Source organism: Rana temporaria, chromosome 13 (genome assembly GCF_905171775.1).
Source record: "Rana temporaria chromosome 13, aRanTem1.1, whole genome shotgun sequence".
NCBI classification, from domain to species: Eukaryota; Metazoa; Chordata; class Amphibia; order Anura; family Ranidae; genus Rana; species Rana temporaria.
The window spans coordinates 3,117,268-3,137,249 of record NC_053501.1 but is presented as its reverse complement, the minus strand read 5'-3'; the positions used below and the strand labels follow the sequence as shown (position 1 = coordinate 3,137,249).

Here is a 19,982-nt window from a genome sequence, read left to right as displayed (position 1 = left end):
CTGTCAGTAGTCTCTCAGGTGTTGGGGGGGGGGGGTCTCTCAGTCAGAGGGGTCGAGGGGGTCTCTGAGGAAATTCTTGGTCTGTCAGTAGTCGGTGGTCTCTCAGGTGTTAGGGGGGGGGGTCTCTCCTCAGTCAGGGGGATCTCTGAGGAAATTCTCGGTCTGTCAGTAGTCGGTGGTCTCTCAGGTGTCGGGGGGTTCTCTCCTCAGTCAGAGAGGTCGGGGGGGATCTCTGAGGGAATTCTCGGTCTGTCAGTAGCCGGTGGTCTCTCAGGTGTTGGGGGGGGGGGGGGGTCTCTCCTCAGTCAGGGCTCGGGGGTCTCTGAGGAAATTCTCGGTCTGTCAGTAGTCTCTCAGGTGTTGGGGGGTCTCTCCTCAGTCAGAGGGGTGGGAGGGGGGGGGGGTCGCTGAGGAAATTCTCGGTCTGTCAGTAGTCTCTCAGGTGTTGGGGGGGGGGGGGGTCTCTCCTCAGTCAGTGGTCTCTCAGGTGTTGGAGGGGGTGTCTCCTCAGTCAGAGGGGTGGGGATCTCTGAGGAAATTCTCGGTCTGGGGTCTGTCAGTAGTCGGTGGTCTCTCAGGTGTTGGAGGGGGTGTCTCCTCAGTCAGAGAGGTCGGGGGGGATCTCTGAGGAAATTCTCGGTCTGTCAGTAGTCTCTCAGGTGTTGGGGGGGTCTCTCCTCAGTCAGAGAGGTCGGGGGGGATCTCTGAGGAAATTCTCGCGGCGCTGTGTGACTTGAAGCGCGCTCCCTGTGTGTGTTGGTATCGGGGGCGCGGACGAAGGAGTCCCTTCCCACGTGACACCCAGTGTGGTGGGGGCCCCGCCCCTCCGGCCGTTGAAATGTCTGCTTCTCGCGAGAATACGGCGGACGGCGCGCGGTGACGGGATTTGGAGCCCGGAGAGCGGGGATTGTGTGCGGAGAGCCGCCATTGCTGTAGACCGGAGGGGGGAGGGGCTTGTACCGGACAGACGGTGGCGGGTTTTGTGGCTATGGCCTCCGGGGACACGCTGTACATCGCGGCGGACGGCTCGGAGATGCCGGCGGAGTTGGTGGAGCTCCATGAGATAGAAGTGGAATCGATCCCGGTGGAGACGATAGAGACGACGGTGGTGGGGGGAGGGGAGGAGATAATGATGGAGGACGAGGATGATGATGAGGACGATGATGACGATGAAGATGAGGACGATGATGAGGAGAGTACCGGAGGAGGGGGCGGCGGGGGCCCTCCGCTCCATCACCCGCCGATGATCGCCCTCCAGCCTCTGGACGAAGCCCCTCACCACCAGGAGGTGATCCTCGTCCAGACCCGGGAGGAGGTGGTCGGTTCCGAGGATCTCCGCCCGGAGGACGGCTACGACGATCAGATTCTGATCCCGGCTCCCGGTACCGGAGATGAGGATTATATGGAGCACAGCCTGCTGACCTCCGCCGGGAGGAGCGGGACGCACCGGGGGAAGAGGAGCGGGGGAGGGAAGAGGACCGGGAAGAAGAGCGGATATCTCACCGGCACCGAGCCCCGGAAATGGGAGCAAAAACAAGTCCAGATCAAAACCCTGGAGGGCGAATTCTCCGTCACCATGTGGGCCTCCGGTAAGAGGGGAAGGGGCGGGAAACGGGCCGGTACAGCACACCGACACTCTCCGCCGTCCTCACAGCCGCTCCTGGGCGCCGCCATCTTCACCCAGTATGGCCGCCCGAAAAAACATGGCGAACCGAGAAGATGGCGGACACAGGAGGGGGAGGGGAGAGGAGGCCGCGATGGCGTACTTCACACACCGGGGACCGGAAATACCGGGAGGGGGGATAATGCAAAGGTATGAGGGGGGAGACAACGCCCCCCACCCTCTATATGAGGAGAAGATGGGGGTTCTGTGTGTAATAGGAAGGGGGCAAATGTGACCCCCTATATATATATACAGAGCCCCCCCATATATATATATATATATATATATATATATATACACAGAGCCCCCCATATATATACACACACACAGAGAGCCCCACATATATATACACAGAACCCCCACTCTCTATGAGGAGAAGGTGGGGGTTCTGTGTGTAATAGGAAGGGGCAAATGTGTGACCCCCCAATATATATGTATATATACACAGAGCCCCCCCCCATATATATACACAGAGCCCCCCATATATATATACACAGAGCCCCCCACTCTATATGAGAAGATGGGGGTTCTGTGTGTAATATGAAGGGGCAAATGTGTGACCCCCCCAATATATATATATATATATATATATATATATATATATACAGAGCCCCCATATATATATATATATATATATATATATACACACACACACACAGGGCCCCCCCATATACACACACAGAGAGCCTCCCCCCACTCTATATGAGGAGAAGATGGGGGTTCTGTGTGTAATATGAAGGGGGCAATATAGAAAATGTGTGACCCCCCCCATATATACACAAACAGAGCCCCCCCATATATATATATACACACACACAGAGCCCCCCCCATATATATACACAGAGCCCCCCCCCCCACTCTATATGAGGAGTAGATGGGGGTTCTGTGTGTAATATGAAGGGGACAATATAGAAAATGTGACCCCCCAAAATATATATATATATATATACACACAGAGCCCCCCCCATATATGTATATATACATGTACACCCAGAGCCCCCCATATATATATTATACACACGCCCAACCCCCCCCCCCCCCCCCCCCCCCCCCCCCCCCCCCCCCCCCCCCCCAATGCAGCTTCCACATTTATTTCCAATCTTGGAATAGGACAGGCTGAGATCCCAGTACAGCCAGAAAACTGACCATGCTGGGATGGATGAGCTCTCTAGCCTAGTGTGGTCAGTTTGCAATAGGAAGTCAGGGACTCAGATGATCACCATCCATAGTGAGACGTGGATCTCTTTCTCCCCCCCCCATAACTCACCGTGGGAACGGGAAATATCATTGGAAGAATTTGTTGTGTGTTGTCAGAGGGGGGGGATGTCTGGTGTCATACCTGACCCCCCCCCCCACACTGTGGAACATTCTAGGGCTGGGGAAAAAAAATCGATTTGATTTTAAAATAGAGTTGGTAGGTCAAATCGATTCATATTGTAAAAAACTAGATTTGTTAAAAAAAAATTCTCTCAGGAGCTGCTGCGGGCAGGAGTTTTTAGGCGAGGCCGCCGCTTCGGCCTAGTCCGCCGCAGACTAGGCCGAAGCCGCGGCCTCGCCTAAAAACTCCTGCCCGCAGCTGCTCAGGACCGGTGCGGTGTCCATCAAAATATTTTTTTGAATCGTGAATCAAGTTTTATTTTTTTTTTCTAAAAAATGGCCCAGCTCTAGAAGGTTGACATGCGAGTCGAGCTACAGAAAAATAATGCAATTCAAATAAAGACGGTCCGGAGAAGAGAGAATGTATCACAATGCACCTAGAAATGTTCAGAAAGATAAATTCCACCTCCTATAACGAGAGATCTCTCACACCCAGCCGGGGGCCAATCACAGGTCCGTAAAATTCCATCCCCCCGATTGGACACGATCATACACGCACCCCAAAGGGAAATAAAAGCCTCCATAGCATAAAATCTTTGTGGTGTTTATTGTAGTTACTGGTATATAAAAACAAGCCAGCTTAGACTTCCGGTCTCTTCGGGACCTGCGCGAATGCGGTGACTTCATCACGCCACTCATCCAAACGCGTTTAGTCACAAATGACGTCGTCCAGGGGCACAGGCGGTGTGTGGGCACACACACCGCAATATATACCGGTACATCTCTAAAACACAACCAACACCTCGTTCTGAGCTTTGAATAGCGGTTTCAAACAAAACTCCATTTTGAAAAAGGGCAATTGCCCACACCTATTACAGCAAATAGAGAATTTCACAGCTAATTGTGCTCAAGGATGATATCAAGGGTAATATTTAACCACTTAAGACCCGGACCATTATGCAGGTTAAGGACCTTGCCCCTTTTTGCGTTTCGGCACTGTGTTGCTTTAAGTGACCATTGCGCGGTCGTGCGACGTGGCTCCCAAACAAAATTGGCGTTTTTTTTTTTTTTTTTTTTTCCACAAATAGAGATTTCTTTTGGTGGTATTTGATCACCTCTGCGGTTTTTATTTTTTGCGCTATAAACAAAAATAGAGTGCCAATTTTTGAAAAAAATTCAATATTTTCTACTTTTTGCTATAATAAATATCCCCCAAAAAATATATAAAAAAAAATGTTTTTCCTCAGTTTAGGCCGATACGTATTCTTCTACCTATTTTTTTGGTAAAATTTTTTTATAGCGTTTACAAAATAGGGTATAGTTTTATTGCATTTTTTTATAATTTTGCTTTTTTTTTTTTTTTTACTACTAATGGCGGCGATCAGCGATTGCGTTTTTTTTTTTTTTTTTTTCGTGACTGCGACATTACGGCGGACACATCAGACAATTTTGACACATATTTGGGACCACTGTCATTTTCACAGTGAAAAGTGCTATAAATGCACTGATTACTGTGAAAATGACAATTGCAGTGAAGGGGTTAACCACCAGGGGGTGCTGTATTGGTTAAGTGTGACCTCATATATGTTTCTAACTGTAGGGGGCGGGGCTAGACGTGTGACGTCATTGATTGTGTTTCCCTATATCAGGGAACAGACGATCAGTGACGGCGCCACAATGAAGAACGGGCGAGGTGTGTCATCTCACCTCTCCACGTTCTTCAGCTCCGGTGACCGATTGGGGGCGCGGTCACGGAGCTTCGGACGCTGCTGTCGATCACATCCAATGACGCCGGGGGCGGGGCCAAGTGATACAGTCGGCGGCTATGGCTGCCGCTATTTCACAGGAGCGCGTTCACAAGAGCTTTCTACCATGTGAGCTCACTCGCATGAAGGGGGTGGGGGGGAGCCGAGTGATCCCCAGAAGAGGAGGATCGGGGCCACTGTGTGCAAAACGAGCCGCACAGTGGAAGTAAGTATAACACGTTTGTTATTTTAAAAATGTTTTTACTTTAGTGTTCCTTTAAAGCGGAAGTTGCACTTTTGGGTGGAGCTCCGTTTTAACTGACTGCTAAACAATTGTACCAACTCATGTCTGGATTATTAAAATGTGATAAAAATATCTAGAAAAAAAATACATCTCTCTCCTAAAAAAAATAAATTAAAAAAAGCGAGGTGTATTGCGGTGAGTCGGCACACCGCCTGTGCCCCTGGACGACGTCATTTGTGACGAAACGCGTTTGGAGGAGTGACGTGCTGACGTCACCACGTTCACGCAGGTCCTGGAGAGACGGGATGCAAGTCTAATCTGGCCGGCTTGTTTTTTTGTAAATACAATAAATACCACAAAGATTTTATGCTATGGAGGCTTTTATTTCTCTTTGGGGTGCGTGTATGATCGTGTCCAATGATCTCTCATTTCTTGGTACATTGTGATACGTCGTCTCCTCACCGGAACGTGCCACATCAGATGGACTTTATTTGAATTGTATTATTTGTCTGTTTAGCACAACTTTATGTTTGGTTGCTGTATCTCTCACAGGAAGTTGTTTTTTTTACTATTCTTTCACGTATTTTTTATCACTAACAATGACAGTCCAGTAATGTTTCCTTTTGGTAGAGGAGTGGCGCCATCTATAGGAGGAAGGAAGTGGATTGTGTGATGAAACGTTTGTTCTCTTGTAGATGATAAAAAGGACATTGACCATGAGACGGTGGTGGAGGAGCAGATCATCGGAGAGAACTCTCCTCCCGATTATTCCGAGTACATGACCGGGAAGAAGCTGCCCCCCGGAGGAATCCCGGGCATTGACCTCTCCGATCCAAAGCAGCTGGCCGAGTTTGCCAGGTAAGGGCCAGATTATGTATGCCCGATGTTGGGGGTAGTAGTGCCGCCATTGACCCATCCATTTCCTGAAAGCAGAGACCCTGAAGAATAAAATGGTGGTAGTTCCAACTTTACAGAAAAGGTTTTCTATTAAAAAAAATATATATATATATATATATATATATATATATATATATATATATATATATATATATATATATATATATATATATATATATATATATATATATATATATATATATTATGAAAAGTCTACACACCCCGGGTGGTAACATTTCAGGTTTCTGTGATGTAAAAAAATAACGAGACAAAGAGAAATAATTTCAGAACTTTTTCCACCTTTAATGTGACCGATAAACTATACAACTCGGAGGAACAACAAACTGAAATCTTTTAGGCAGGGGAAGTAAAAAAATAATAATCTGGTAACATAAGTTTGCACACCCCTGTATACAATGGGCCGGATTCACATAGCTCGGCGCATCTTTATACTGGCGTAGCGCATCTCATATGCGCTGCGCTGACGTAACTCAGTGAGGCAAGGACAGTATTCATAAAGCACTCTCTCCCAACTTTGCGCCGGCGTAACATAAATTGGCCGGCGTAAGCCTGCCTAATTCAAAGTAGGAAGGAAGTGGGTTTGATCCATTTAAATGAACCGTGACCCTATGCAAATGAATGGCCGAACGAACGGCGCATGTGCCGTCCCGTGGACGCTTCCCAGTGCGCATGCTCAGAATCACGTCGGACCCAACGCCTAAGATACGTTGAATCACTGAACGTAACCTACGCCCAGCCCTATTCACGTAGTTCTACGTAAACAACATAAAATACGACGGCTGTTCCGACGTCCATACCTTTTGCATGGCTTGCGCCTCCTATGTGGTGGAATAACTTTACACCGGACGTAAGCCTTACGTAAACGGCGTAGATTACTGCGACAGGCGTAAGTACGTTCATGAATCGGCGTATCCCACTCATTTACATATTTGACGCGTAAAACAATGGAAGTGCCCCTTGCGGCCAGCGTAAATATGCGCCCAAGATACGACGGCGTAGGAGACTTGCGTCGGTCGGATGGAGCCAAAATTCAGGCGTATCTTATTTCAAGAATCGGGCGCAGAGATATGACGGAGCATCCGTGAACTTACGCGGCGTATCAGTAGATACGTCGGCGTAAGTCTTTCTGAATCCGGCCTTGTGTGTGTGTGTGTGAGATATTATATCCACACACAGTGGGGATGGAAAGTTTGGGCACCCCAGGTAAAAATTTGTATTAATGTGCATAACGAAGCCAAGGAAAGAAGGAAAAATCTCAAAGGCATCAAATTACAGATTAGACATTCTTATAATATGTCAAAAAAAGTTACATTTTATTTCAAAATGACAGAAAACAAAAAAAATTACGTCTGCAAAAGTTTGGGCACCCTGCAGAATTTCTAGCATGCCCCGCCCCCTTTGCAAAGCTGAGAGCTGCCAGTGTCATGGATTGTTCTCAATCATCGTCTGGGAAGACCGGGTGATGTCAATCTCAAAGGTTGTAAATGCCCAGACTCATCTGACCCTCCCCCAACAATCAGCACCCTGGCTTCTTCTAAGCAGTTGTCTAGAAAACTGAAAGTAAAAATAGTTGTCGCTCACAAAGCTGGAGAAGCTATAAGAAGATAGCAAAGCGTTTTTGGATGTCAATATCCTCTGTTCGGAATGTAATTAAGAAATGGCAGTCATCAGCAACAGTGGAAGTTAAAGCAAGATCTGGAAGACCAAGAAAAATATCAGACAGAACGGCTCGCAGGATTGTGAGAAAAGCAATTCAAAACCCACGTCTGACTGCACCATCCCTCCAGAAAGATCTGGCAGACACTGGAGTTGTGGTACACTATTCATCCCTCCAGAAAGATCTGGCAGACACTGGAGTTGTGGTACACTATTCCACTATAAAGAGATACTTGTACAAATATGGTCTTCATGGAAGAGTCATCAGAAGAAAACCTCTTCTACGTCCTCACCACAAAAATCAGCGTTTGAACTTTGCAAATGAACATATAGACAAGCCTGATGCATTTTGGAAACAAGTTCTGTGGACCGATGAGGTTAAAATAGAACTTTTTGGCCGGAATAAGCAAAGGTACGTTTGGAGAAGAAAGGGCACAGGATGCCTCTTGACACTGAATCGGGCCCTGCTACTGCTCCCGGCCCTGGTTCCGAGGTGTCAGAGGATGCAGGCCTAGTCCACACGGACAGTGAGGATGACTCTGCATCAGGGTCAGCGCATGATAGGGCGTTAGTGGGAGCTCTTATCACTGCGGTGCGAGATACTCAGAAAATTGAGGATTCGGCGGAAACATCAGAGATGTCGGTCCCTTTTGGGTTCCGTAAGCCGGCCCGCACTGCGAAAGTGTTTCCTTGTGTTCCTTATCTGGAAAAGTTTTTGTACAAGGAATGGGATCGGCCGCAAAAGGTTTTTGCTGTTCCAAAATGCGTTGCGGTCCGTTATCCGTTTGAGGAGGATTTCCTGAAAAAATGGACCTCTCCTCCGTCAGTGGACCCCCCGGTGTCCAGACTGAACAAGGCTACCACGTTACCTGTGGAAGAGGCTCCCGCTTTCAAGGACCCTGCAGATAGGAGAGCTGAGGCTGTGGCCTGCTCCATGTTCATGGTGGTGGGGTCGGGGATGAAACCGGTCTTGGCCGGGGCTCTAGTGTCACAAACACTTACTGAATGGGCAAAGTTGTTGCTTCAGGAGGTGGAGGAGCATCAAGCCCCTCTGGACTATGTGGCGCTGGCCGACCAGTTGATGCAGGGCCTAAAATGTGTCTGTGAGTCAGCCATGGAAACGCTTCCCTTGCTCTCCAGGGCCTCCGCGTGGTGTTGCGCCGCCTTGTCTGGCTGAAGTGTTGGTCTGTGGACCAGTCTTCTAAGAAGACCTTGGTGGACTTACACTTTACCCGCAAAGCCGCGGCCTCAATTGCCGGCCAACTCGATCGCGCGGCAGGGGAGGTGGGGGCGTACGGAGACACAGGATCCTGTGCCTCCGTGCACCCCCACCGCGGCCGATAGTTGAGGCCACGGCCTTGTAGGCCGCAAAGCCGCGGCCTCAATTTACCGGGGGGCGCCAGGTCACAATTTTTTGTCGCAATTGTGACCTGGTGCACGGATGGACCGTCTATTACTGTCCATGTCAGTGTGGCGGGCCGACACCTACTTCCGTACTACTCGGATCTGTTTTCTCTTCCACCCTTCCTTTCTTTTCTTCCCTCCTCCCTATGCTCTGGGAGCTAGGCTTGCTGTGTGTGGCTGGGGGTCCGCCTTAAGGGGGCTCTATTCTCTACTGGGGGGCTGCGCTGTCGGTCCGCTCTCCTGGGGGGCCCATCCGGCTGTCGTGTGGGGGGGCCCCGGCTGTTCGCTGCCTGTTTTGTGTACTTTATTTTTTATTCCATGTGTACGGCCGCCATTTTGGCGGTGTTGTCGCTATATTACTGGTTCTCTCGTCGGCCATTTTCTTGTAGCCCGCACGCTCTTTTTACAGGGCGGCCGACCGGAGGCCATTATCTTGTGAGTTTTGACCTCTAGCGATGGCATGGGTATCTGAACGGCGCGAACAGCCTATTGCACACTTCAGGGAGAGAGTGACACGTGCGGGGAGCGCACCTCCTAGACAGTGCGGACAGCAGCTGTACAGCCCCTGGCTTGGGTGGTGAGTCCTCTGGGGGTACCCCTCGGCATCTCTAGCAGCTAGAAGGGGGGGCTGTGTGCCTTGCTTTACGTCGTTAAGGGTGTCGGGCGCATGGGTCAGCATGGCGTCGGAAGCTGATGCTTGTTCCCCCAGACATACCTGTGTTAGCAACTGGTGCCCCTGCACCTGCTGTTTCTGTGGACGCTATGTTGGCGATTCTGGAGGCTTTTGTTGCAAGGGTGGAAGTGGTGTGGTGGTAAAAAGCGTCCCCCAAACCTCCTAACACCACCCCCCCCCCCCCCCCCCAACCATCTTCCGGGGACATCTCTGACTGGGATTCGGGCCCAGCTGCTGCTCCTGGCCCTGGTTCTGATGTGTCCGGAGGATGCGGACTACGACCATTCGGACAGCGAGGATGAATCTGTGTCCGGGTCAGCGCATTATAGGGCGCTTGTTGGAGCACTTTTATCACCGCGGTGCGGGATACTCTTAAATTGCAGGATAAGGCGGACGCATCTACAGAGATGTCGGTCCCTTTTGGGTTCCGTAAGCCGACCCGCACAGAGAAGGTGTACCTTTTTTAAGTAAGCACTGATTGTAGTGCGAAACGTCAGCTGTATGCCCCTGTCTTTGCTGTGATGTATGGTGTTTGATAACTATTATCAATAAAAGGCAACCGAGAAGGTTTTTCCGGAGTGCGGCTGTCCAAACATTTCTTTCTACAGAAGCTGTTGGCATCCCGCAGATGGTCGTTGCTACGCTTTTGCATGCGAGTCCTGGGTCTCATGGTAGCCTCCAAGGCGGTACTGTATGCTCAATTCCACACTCGTGTCTTGCAGAGGGAGATCCTGTCCAACTGGGACAAATCTCCGTTGTCCCTGGATTGTCAGATCCGGGTGAGCCAACTAGTCAGTGCTTCCCTGGTCTGGTGGCTGAGATCTTTGGTCCAGGAAGTCGTTCCTTCCCTTTCACTGGACGGTGATCACGACGGACACCAGCCTGACCGGTTGGGGGGAGAGTTTGTGGTGTTCAGTCGACACAAGGTCGCTGGACACAGGAAGAATCCCGCCTGCCGATCAATCTGCTGGAGCTTCGGGCGATCAGGCATTGCCTCTCCACATGGTCAGAGGCTACAGGGGCGTCCAGTCAGGATCCAGTCGGACAACGCCACGGCAGTGGCGTATGTCAACCATCAAGGGGGGATGAGAAGCTTGGCTGCAGCTTCGGAGGTCGCTCACATCCTCCAGTGGGCAGAGCAGAGCGTGTCGGCTCTGTCAACCGTATACATTCCGGGCATAGAAAACTGGCAAGCGGATTACCTAAGTCGCCAGATGCTGGACCAGGGAGAGTGGTCGCTACATCCAGATGTGTCAACTCATTTGTCAAAGATTGGGCACGCCAGACGTGGATCTCCTGGCTTCTCGACTCAATCGGAAGGTGTTGAGGTTTGTGGCCAGGTCAAAAGACCCCTGGGCAGACGCGTTGGTGGCTCCCTTAAAGCTTCTCCCTTGTCTACTTCGCAGGGTGCAGACTGAGGTGATTCCTATGATCCTAATTGCTCTAGATTGGCCAGGATGTCCCTGGTATGCCGACCTTAGTGTGTCTGGTGGCGGATGCTCCTTGGCGACTACCGATGCGAGAAGACCTTCTGCTGCAAGGTCCCATACTTCATCCTGCTTTACAGTCGCTGGCTTTAACGGCATGGCTATTGAAAGCCAGGTGTTGAGGCACCGAGGCCTGTCGGATTCAGTGATTTCTACCATGCTGAGGGCACAGAAATCGTCCTCGGAAGATTTATCATCGAACGTGGAAGGCCTACATTTCCGTGTGTGGAGATGCGGTGGCATCCATGTGCTTATTCGGTTTCCAGGACCCCGCTGTTTTTGGCAGCGTGGAGTGGACCAAAAGCTAACCTCAACGACCTTTTGGCGGCTCACTCCCTGGTGAGTACGTTTGTGCAAGGGGTTCGACATGTGGCCCCTCCGGTCCGTCCTCCGCTTCCTCTGTGGGACTTAAATCTGGTCCTCTCAGTACTTCAGGCATCGCCATTTGAAACCATTAGAGAGATTTCCTTATTGACGCTCTTTCAGAAAGTAGCCGTTTTAGTGGCTATTGCGTAAGTCAGACGGGTTTCTTAGCTGGCGGCCTTGTCTTGCAAGGCTCCTTATCTGATCCTCCAAGGATAAGGCGGTTTCTTCCTAAGGTCGTTTCGGCTTTCCATCTCAATGAGGACATCGTGCTTCCGTCCTCGACCGTCGCACCCTAAGGAGGCTGCGTTGCATTCCTTGGACGTTGTCCGAGCTCTGCTGGTGTACCTGTCTGCTACTGCTCCGTTCCGGAGGTCGGACTCGCTGTTTGTATCGATGGGTGGTCCTAAGAAATGCCTGGAGGTCTTGTCAGCCACCATCTCTAGGTGGATCAGACAGATCACGATTCAGGGTTATGCCCAAAAGGGGCGGGCGCCCCTCTTTTCTGTCACAGCGTATTTAACCAGGGCGATTGGTGCCTCTTGTGGGTTTCCGACATGAAGCGTCTGTCTCACAGGTGTGTAAGGCGGCGACCTGGTCGTCCGTTCACACCTTCACTAAATTTTACAAGGTTGATGTGAGAGCATCATCAGATGCCTGCTTCGGCCGCAAGGTTTTGCAGTCGGCTGTTTGAAGTTGCAACTCCTCCGTTGAGCTCTGTTTGTTTGCTGTTCCCACCCCCTTGTGTAGTTTTTTTTTTTTTTTTTTTTTTATTATTATTATTATTACACTGCTTGGGGACGTCCCTACTGTCAAGAATATGCTGCTGTGTCCGTCCATGAACACAAGAGAAAATAGGATTTTTGTACTCCCCGTAAAATCTTTTTCTCTGAGTTCATGGACGGACACAGCACACACTCCTCCTTTTTTATGTTTGTACTGCTTTTTGATGAACTGAGCTACCGGATGCAGGGAGAGGGGTTGTATCCAGAGGGATTGCCCCCTGGGCGGTACTGTACAGTTTAATGTTGATTTAAAGGGGTTGCAAAGGTTCATTTTTTATTTTCTAAATGGGTTCCTTTAAGCCCGTGCATTGTTGGTTTACTTTTTTTCCTTCCATTTCCCTTCTAAATGTTGTGGTTTTTTTTTTTTTCTTTGTTTGAATTTCTCCACTTCCTGTTCCTCTTCAGTAAGCTGTTTTGGCTGACTAACCACCGCTCGGATGATGGTGGCAAGTTTACTGAGGAGAAACAGGAAGTGAGAAATTCAGACGGGGTGGGGGGGGGGGGGGGACATTTAGAAGGAAAAGGTAAGTGAACTAACAATGCACAAGCTTAAAGGAACCTATTTAGAAAAATTAAAATAAAAAATACCTTCACAACCCCTTTAACACTTAAACATGTTTCTGCCTAGTCCTAACCTAATAGAAGGCTAACACCCTACCCTTTTTTTATCAATATTTTCAGTCGTTTTGTTTAGCAAGAAATAAAAAAACCTCAGTGCTGATTAAATGTCATGTGTATAGTGTTGCATGACTGGGTAATCGTCATTCAAAGTGTGAGAGCGCTGAAAATTGGCCTGGACAGGAAGGAGGGGGAAGAGTATTGAAGGGGTCAACAGGGGTGTGTAGACTTTTTATATCCACTGTGTGTTTATGTATATATTATACACTAGAAGGTTTTCTGCTGGTGTGAAGATATTTCTTGGTGTTTACGCCAATCACGGATCGCATACAATGTGCACATATTTTATTTTATTTTTTTCTCCCCTGAAGAATGAAGCCTAGAAAAATCAAAGAAGACGATGCGCCAAGAACGATCGCTTGTCCTCACAAAGTAAGTTGTTGTGTGTCTCCGGTGTATCAGGGGGGCCGATGTGTGCACCGAGGGTGGCTGTGATATGTGATGGGGGGGGGGGGGAGGGTAAATAGAAGCAAAAAGGTATGGACAGCCTCACTCCAGAAAGTGTAAACAATAAAAGCCTTTAATCCAGTAAAAAAACACTGCAGAAACAGCAAACGGTGGGATGATATAGCTGAAGCGTTTCACATTGTTATACAATGCTTAGTCATAGCTGATGGGGGGGGGGGGGGGGGTCTGCACCAGGGGCAGCTGTGATATGGGGGGGTCTGCACCAAGGGCAGCTGTGTTTTTTGGGGCGGGGGGTGCAGTGGCTGAAAAAGCCACCCAATAAAAGAAAGTGTCAGTGTTTTGCTCCATATCATTCGGAGACTTAATCTCCCTTTCCCATTATGAAAGGGATGGCTGTGAGTTTGGATAAGAGACCTGAATCGGTATCTGATATCGGTGATGGCGAGTGCTCTGATGACTCGGAGTGTGAGTCTGGTCTATTCAAGTCGTTGGCGTTCATTATTTTGTGTGTTCAGGCCAAGCCATAGAAGGGTTGTGGGCAGGAAGAGAGCGCGTTTGGTCGGGGGTATGGGAGCATGTTTAGTCGGTGGAGGGGGGATCGTTTTTTTGCACGGAGTGTACGCCTCAACAGAGCAGCATCTGATTTTTGCCAGATAAGAAATGTATAATACACAGATGAGATGACACAGAGAATGAAGATTTGTCCTGTGATTTGGGGGGGGGGGGGGGGGGGGGTTGTCCTGTAAATTGGTGGGGGGGGTTTGTCCTGTGATTGCAGCAGGGGGGAAGGGTTTGTCCTGTGATTTGGGGGGGGGGGGTTGTCCTGTAAATTGGTGGGGGGGTTTGTCCTGTGATTGCAGCAGGGGGGAAGGGTTTGTCCTGTGATTGCAGTGTGTTGGTCTGTCGTTTTGCAGGGATGCACCAAGATGTTCAGGGATAACTCCGCCATGAGGAAACACCTACACACCCACGGGCCGCGGGTCCACGTCTGCGCCGAGTGCGGGAAAGCCTTTGTGGAAAGTTCAAAACTAAAGCGACATCAACTGGTTCATACTGGAGAGAAACCATTTCAGGTAATGATCCTGTATACCCCATTCATCCATCCATTGATCGTTCTTCTATGGGGTGGGATTTCTGTGATTTGTAATTCATCGTCTGTTTTTTGTATGGAAGTAAGTGGAGTGGTTGGGGGGTCACCATTTTCAGGGGTCCCACCCCCCCTCCCCCTCCTCACAAGGAGGGTCACTTGGCATAGAATTCAAGATGTTCTTTTGATGATATGAAGATCATGACCACCTCCCCTGCTCTCTCCCCGCATTGTCCAATGAAAGAGCACCCTGTACTCCGAGCTATACAAGGTGTTCTTAGAACAGCAAGCCGACACCCCCCACTATATTCTACTCCTTTTATTCTGTCTGTCCCATTCCTCTTCCCCCTCCCTCTTCCCTCTCTTTTCTGCTTTCTTCTTCCTTCTTATTGTTTGTTGTTGGTTACTTGTTCGTTCCTTCCTTCCTCCCTCCCTCCCTCCCTCCCTCCCTTCCTTCCTTCCTTGTTGTTGTTCGTTTGATCCTTCTTTTCCGTTGTTGTTGTTCCTTCTTTTTCCGTTGTTGTTGTTCCTTCTTTTTCCGTTGTTGTTGTTCCTTCTTTTTCCGTTGTTGTTGTTCCTTCTTTTCCGTTGTTGTTGTTCCTTCTTTTCCGTTGTTGTTGTTCCTTCTTTTCCGTTGTTGTTGTTCCTTCTTTTCCGTTGTTGTTGTTCCTTCTTTTCCGTTGTTGTTGTTCCTTCTTTTTCTTTCCCGTTGTTGTTGTTGTTGTTGTTGTTTTCTTCTTCTTTCCTCCTTGTTCTTGTTGTTCCCTTCTTATTTCCTGGTGTTGTTCTTTCTTTCTTTCTTTTTGTTCCTTCTTTCTTTCTTGTTGGTCCTTCTTTCTTTCTTTTTGTTCCTTCTTTCTTTCTTGTTGGTCCTTCTTTCTTTCTTGTTGGTCCTTCTTTCTTTCTTGTTGGTCCTTCTTTCTTTCTTGTTGGTCCTTCTTTCTTTCTTGTTGGTCCTTCTTTCTTTCTTGTTGGTCCTTCTTTCTTTCTTGTTGGTCCTTCTTTCTTTCTTGTTGGTCCTTCTTTCTTTCTTGTTGGTCCTTCTTTCTTTCTTGTTGGTCCTTTTTTTTTTTTTTTTCCTCTAGAGGGGGACTGGGAAGAGTAGCTGTTGTCACACTGACTGGTTCTCTAGACGGGCGGGTGGGTTGCGTCCTATATGACGGGTAGATTAGATTTTGGTGTTTGTCTAACGCTCCCTGCCCCCCCTGGGAGGAGTAGCTGTTGTCACACTGACTGGTTCTCTAGCTGGGTGGGTGGCTTGCGTCCTATATGACGGGTAGGTTAGATTTTGGTGTTTGTCTAACGCTCCCTGCCCCCCCTGGGAGGAGTAGCTGTTGTCACACTGACTGGTTCTCTAGCTGGGTGGGTGGCTTGCGTCCTATATGACGGGTAGATTAGATTTTGGTGTTTGTCTAACGCTCCCTGCCCCCCCTGGGAGGAGTAGCTGTTGTCACACTGACTGGTTCTCTAGCTGGGTGGGTGGCTTGCGTCCTATATGACGGGTAGGTTAGATTTTGGTGTTTTTCTAACGCTCCCTGCCCCCCCCTGGGAGGAGTAGCTGTTGTCACACTGACTGGTTCTCTTGACGGGCGGGTGGGCTGTGTCCTATATGATGGGTAGATTAGATTTTGGTGTGTGTCTAACGCTCCCTGCCCCCCCTTTCTCTTGCAGTGCACATTTGAAGGCTGTGGAAAGCGATTCTCATTGGACTTCAATTTGCGCACGCACGTGCGGATTCACACCGGGGACCGGCCCTATGTTTGTCCCTTTGACGGCTGCAACAAGAAATTTGCCCAATCCACGAATCTGAAATCTCACATTTTAACACACGCCAAAGCCAAAAACAACCAGTAAGACTTTTTGGAAAGACGTGTCACCCAGTGCAGCGTTGTGATTGGTGTATAATCAGAATACGCCCCTCCCCCCTTTGTATATGAATTCCCAGGATACATTTTAAGAGGTTCTTCGTCTCAGAGACAGTTTTGATAAAGTTCTGTAGTGAATTCTTCAACGGACGCGGACTTTACAATCCTGTGCTTATCAGGTTCTGCCCCCTCCGCCCCATTTCAGAGTGTTTTTGTTTTGTAAAGTCCCCCCCCACCCCGGCCTGATCCTGCAGAAGAGTAAGTACCCCTCCCCCCCTGACGTCACCCCTGGGCGCTCACCTCTTGAATTATTTTTTTATTTTATTGTATATTTTCCCGGTGTGCATATTGTACACTTCTTGGGGACGGATGTGATTGAGGACTTTGCTTGCAGTAGACGCGGACACTTACCGTACTCAAAGCATACTTCATTCTTCAATACTTCAAAAGTATTTTTTTCCTGCAAGAAAATAACGAGAAAAAAAAAAATAGAAAAAAAAGAACAAAAAAAGTTTCTAATAGGTTTTTGTTTGCTCTTCATTTGGTTGTATTTTTAGATGTTCCACCTTTTTGTATAATTGTACCGTATATCGCTGTATGAATCATGTAACACCTCGTAGTAGATGTGATTTAAGGTAGTGTTGATTAAATCCATTTTAGTGCATTTCTGGGGGTGGGGGGGATGGTCAGCCGCCGAGGGGGGGGGGCGGGGTTTGTTTGCGGAGGAGAGTGGCATAGATCTGATTTTAGGAGGTTTTTGTTTGTTTTTTCGCCATTCATTGCATAGCTGCTTCTCTGTGATCGGCCTCGGGGGGGTTGCTCTTTACCGGATCCCCCCCCCCCTCCCTCGTAGTCCCTGTAGTGCCTTTATTCCCATTTCAGGAGGAGTACAAATGGGCTTGTGGTCACAAATCCTTTTGATGGGAGCTGCCATTCATGTAAGTGACCCCCTAACAACCTGCTTCCCTTTCAGTGCCTGTCGATCCTGCCAGAAATCCTGTGCCCACCATCTTTCCTGTGCTGTCACTTTGTGCCCAACTACAGCATCCCCCCCCTCTGATATGGGGAAGGGGGTGTTTGTAGCCCTGCCCTGGGCGACCACACAGCTTCTTGCATGTATGATGAGCGTGCGTTGTCACCCTCAGACAGGAAGTCTGGTACTGGCCGGAACCACCCAATAAAAACTGCCCATCGATCGCTGTGCATGCTGCAAATCACTGGACTAGTCATTCATTCACCGAATGTCTTGTGTGGGAATACAAGGGGTTCCCTGATTGGATGAGGTGGAGACTGTGATGTCACTGCCTTTCCTCTCCCTGCGGTTAGTGTGCAGAGGGGAAGCTGCTATATTTGTAGTATCACGGACTACTACAGTCGTCTTCAGCTTCCACATCGATCAATCGGCTATGAGAGACGTCAGTCGGCGCTGTGCGTTCTGTTCCTGGGATTGGAACCGCCAAACCTCCCAAGTCTTTCACCATCTTTCCTGTGAATGGCAGCTTGCATCGAAGGCTTTTAGACTGCCGCTCCCTCTAGCGCCCGCCACTGGTATGAAGGCTGTACTACACAGGTGAATGGGCTGTGCTTGTAAACCCCTCCCCTACACCCCTGGCCCCTCCCAGAAGTCATGCATTGTTGATTCTCTTTCCTCGACCGTGGCGGGTGTCTGTCCCCCCGGGTGGTGGCGGGTGTCTGTCTGTCCCCCAGGCGGTGGCAGGTGTCTGTCCCCCCTCCCAGGCGGTGGCAGGTGTCTGTATCCCCCCCCCCCCCCAAGGCGGTGGCGGGTTCTTGTCCCCGGCAATGCTTCTATCACATTATTGTAGCTGTATAATGGAACTAATGTACAGATATATAATGAGGGTGTGCTGCAGGTGATGGGCGTTGGGGGAGGCGGTCTGTGGCGGCATATGCCCGCCCCCATCCGGTCCTAATTCAGAAAGCAACTGCATGGAGACTCTGCATGAGGCTGTTCCTCTCCTCCCATCCCCCCATCAAGGTTTTACCGATTTACATTTCTCCACCTCGCTGAGCGTTTTATTCAGAATGAAATCTGCAGATCGGATCCTTCGGATTGGTCTGGACTGTCGGTCAAGAAAGTTTCTTTCCTGTGTTCCTCTCAGACACCGGGCGTACTTTTTGTATTTTAATACTGTAAATACATTTATTTCCCAAAAACAATCTCTGCTTCTATTTTTTTTGACTCGAGCGTTGCTGAGAAGTTGGTGTTGTACTGAGAACGATCGTCTTCGGACCTTTTGTTGTGTGACGGGGGATCTGGTCATCCATAGATAACCTTTGTTCTCCCAACCAGCTTATCCAATCGCAGCCTGCGGATAGAGCCCGCCCCCAGTTGTTGGATCCAATAGACAGACTGCGGTTTATGTATGTTGTGGGGTCCTCGGAGGTGATTGGAATGATACATCGGGGGAGAGTGCAGAATCTGGAGCAGCTCTACATGGCAGCCAATCGGCTTCTCCAGTAGGGACGAGCGCCGGCGTGTTCGCGCTCTACACATGCAGAGCCCGCCAGGAAGTTGGCACCGCGCGGCGCTAATCGCAGCCAGGTAGACGTCCCGATGCTCGGCTGCAGAGATCAGGAAACATCTCCCTGCCTGTGATTAGCGAAGCGCGGTGCTGACTTCCTGGCGGGCTCTGCACGTGTAGTGCGCGAACACGCCGGAGCTCGTCCTTATTCTTCGGTTACAATAAATCCTGGAATCTGATTGGTTTTGTTGCAGAGCTGCTCCAGATTCTGAACCTTTTCAGTTTTAGTAAATCCATTGCATTGCCTCCTATGGTAAGTGACCGCGGACTGTGCAGGAATACAGATCCCCCCCCCCCCCTCCCAGCAGTGACTCCGCGGCCCTCTTACCTAGTCGCACCTTTTGCATTTTATTTGAAAACAATTCGGATTCTCCCATTTTTATTTATTTTTTAATAGTACTCGTCGATCTCTTAATCTCAACTGTCTTTTTTTTACACTTCAGCTGTCATCGATCGTACAAAGCATTAAAAAATGATTTACAAATGCATTTTATTTTTTATTTTTTTAATTTTGCGTTTTTTTTCAATGTGAAACGTGTAAATATATGTTAAAGGTGTAAAAATATTAACAACCAAAGCAAACAAAAAAATAAAGTTTTTTTTAATTAATAATCGTTTTATAAGATATAGAAGTGAAAAAAAAATAGGATTTTTGTACTCACCGTAAAATCCATTTCTCTTCCTTTTATGGACGGACACAGCAGCATTGACCTTAGGGTTATGTACCTTAGCTCTAGGAGAGACTAGGCAGAACAAAAACAGCACTTTAAGTGTTAAACACTTCTCTCAGTACAGCACCTCCCAGGGGGCGTGTCCCCCGGGTACATCCCTCTCTCTGGAAGCATCCAGCCTCAGTTTTAATCTGCCTAGCGTCAGGGGAGCTTGGCCTTTTATGGAGTCCATGTGCTCTGGAGATTTTTTTTGCATTATTATTATTATTTATTTATTTTTCGCCTTTATTTGATTTTGGATCCTGAGATTTCTATCAACTGCCGACTGGGTGACGGGCTGGATTTTGAATCCTTGTAGTCCCCCCCCATGTTCGGCCATCGAGCATGTGTTCCGGTCTTTAACAAGGCCTTCCACGACATGCCCCGTTGCTCCAGGGGCGGCCGGTGAACTACATGTTCCAGGGTCTCATATGGC

General features: G+C 49.0%; 1 protein-coding gene across 1 annotated transcript; it reads left to right on the top strand.

The window, feature by feature from the left end:
• The first annotated feature begins 822 nt into the window (after positions 1–822).
• YY1 (YY1 transcription factor) lies at positions 823–18,471 on the top strand. The gene is made up of 5 exons (XM_040333036.1): positions 823–1,589; positions 5,665–5,827; positions 13,245–13,305; positions 14,256–14,414; positions 16,100–18,471. The coding sequence occupies exons 1-5, from the start codon at positions 989–991 to the stop codon at positions 16,280–16,282; spliced, it is 1,167 nt and encodes a 388-aa protein (XP_040188970.1). The 5' UTR covers positions 823–988; the 3' UTR covers positions 16,283–18,471.
• The last annotated feature ends 1,511 nt before the right edge of the window (positions 18,472–19,982 follow it).

Bases quoted from the DNA above. Each gene is read 5' to 3' on its own strand.
- YY1 (XM_040333036.1), top strand. From the start codon at position 989: ATGGCCTCCGGGGACACGCTGTACATCGCGGCGGACGGCTCGGAGATG. The intron at 1,590-5,664 runs GTAAGAGGGGAA...GTTCTCTTGTAG, and splicing joins CGTCACCATGTGGGCCTCCG to ATGATAAAAAGGACATTGAC. The intron at 14,415-16,099 runs GTAATGATCCTG...TTTCTCTTGCAG, and splicing joins CTGGAGAGAAACCATTTCAG to TGCACATTTGAAGGCTGTGG.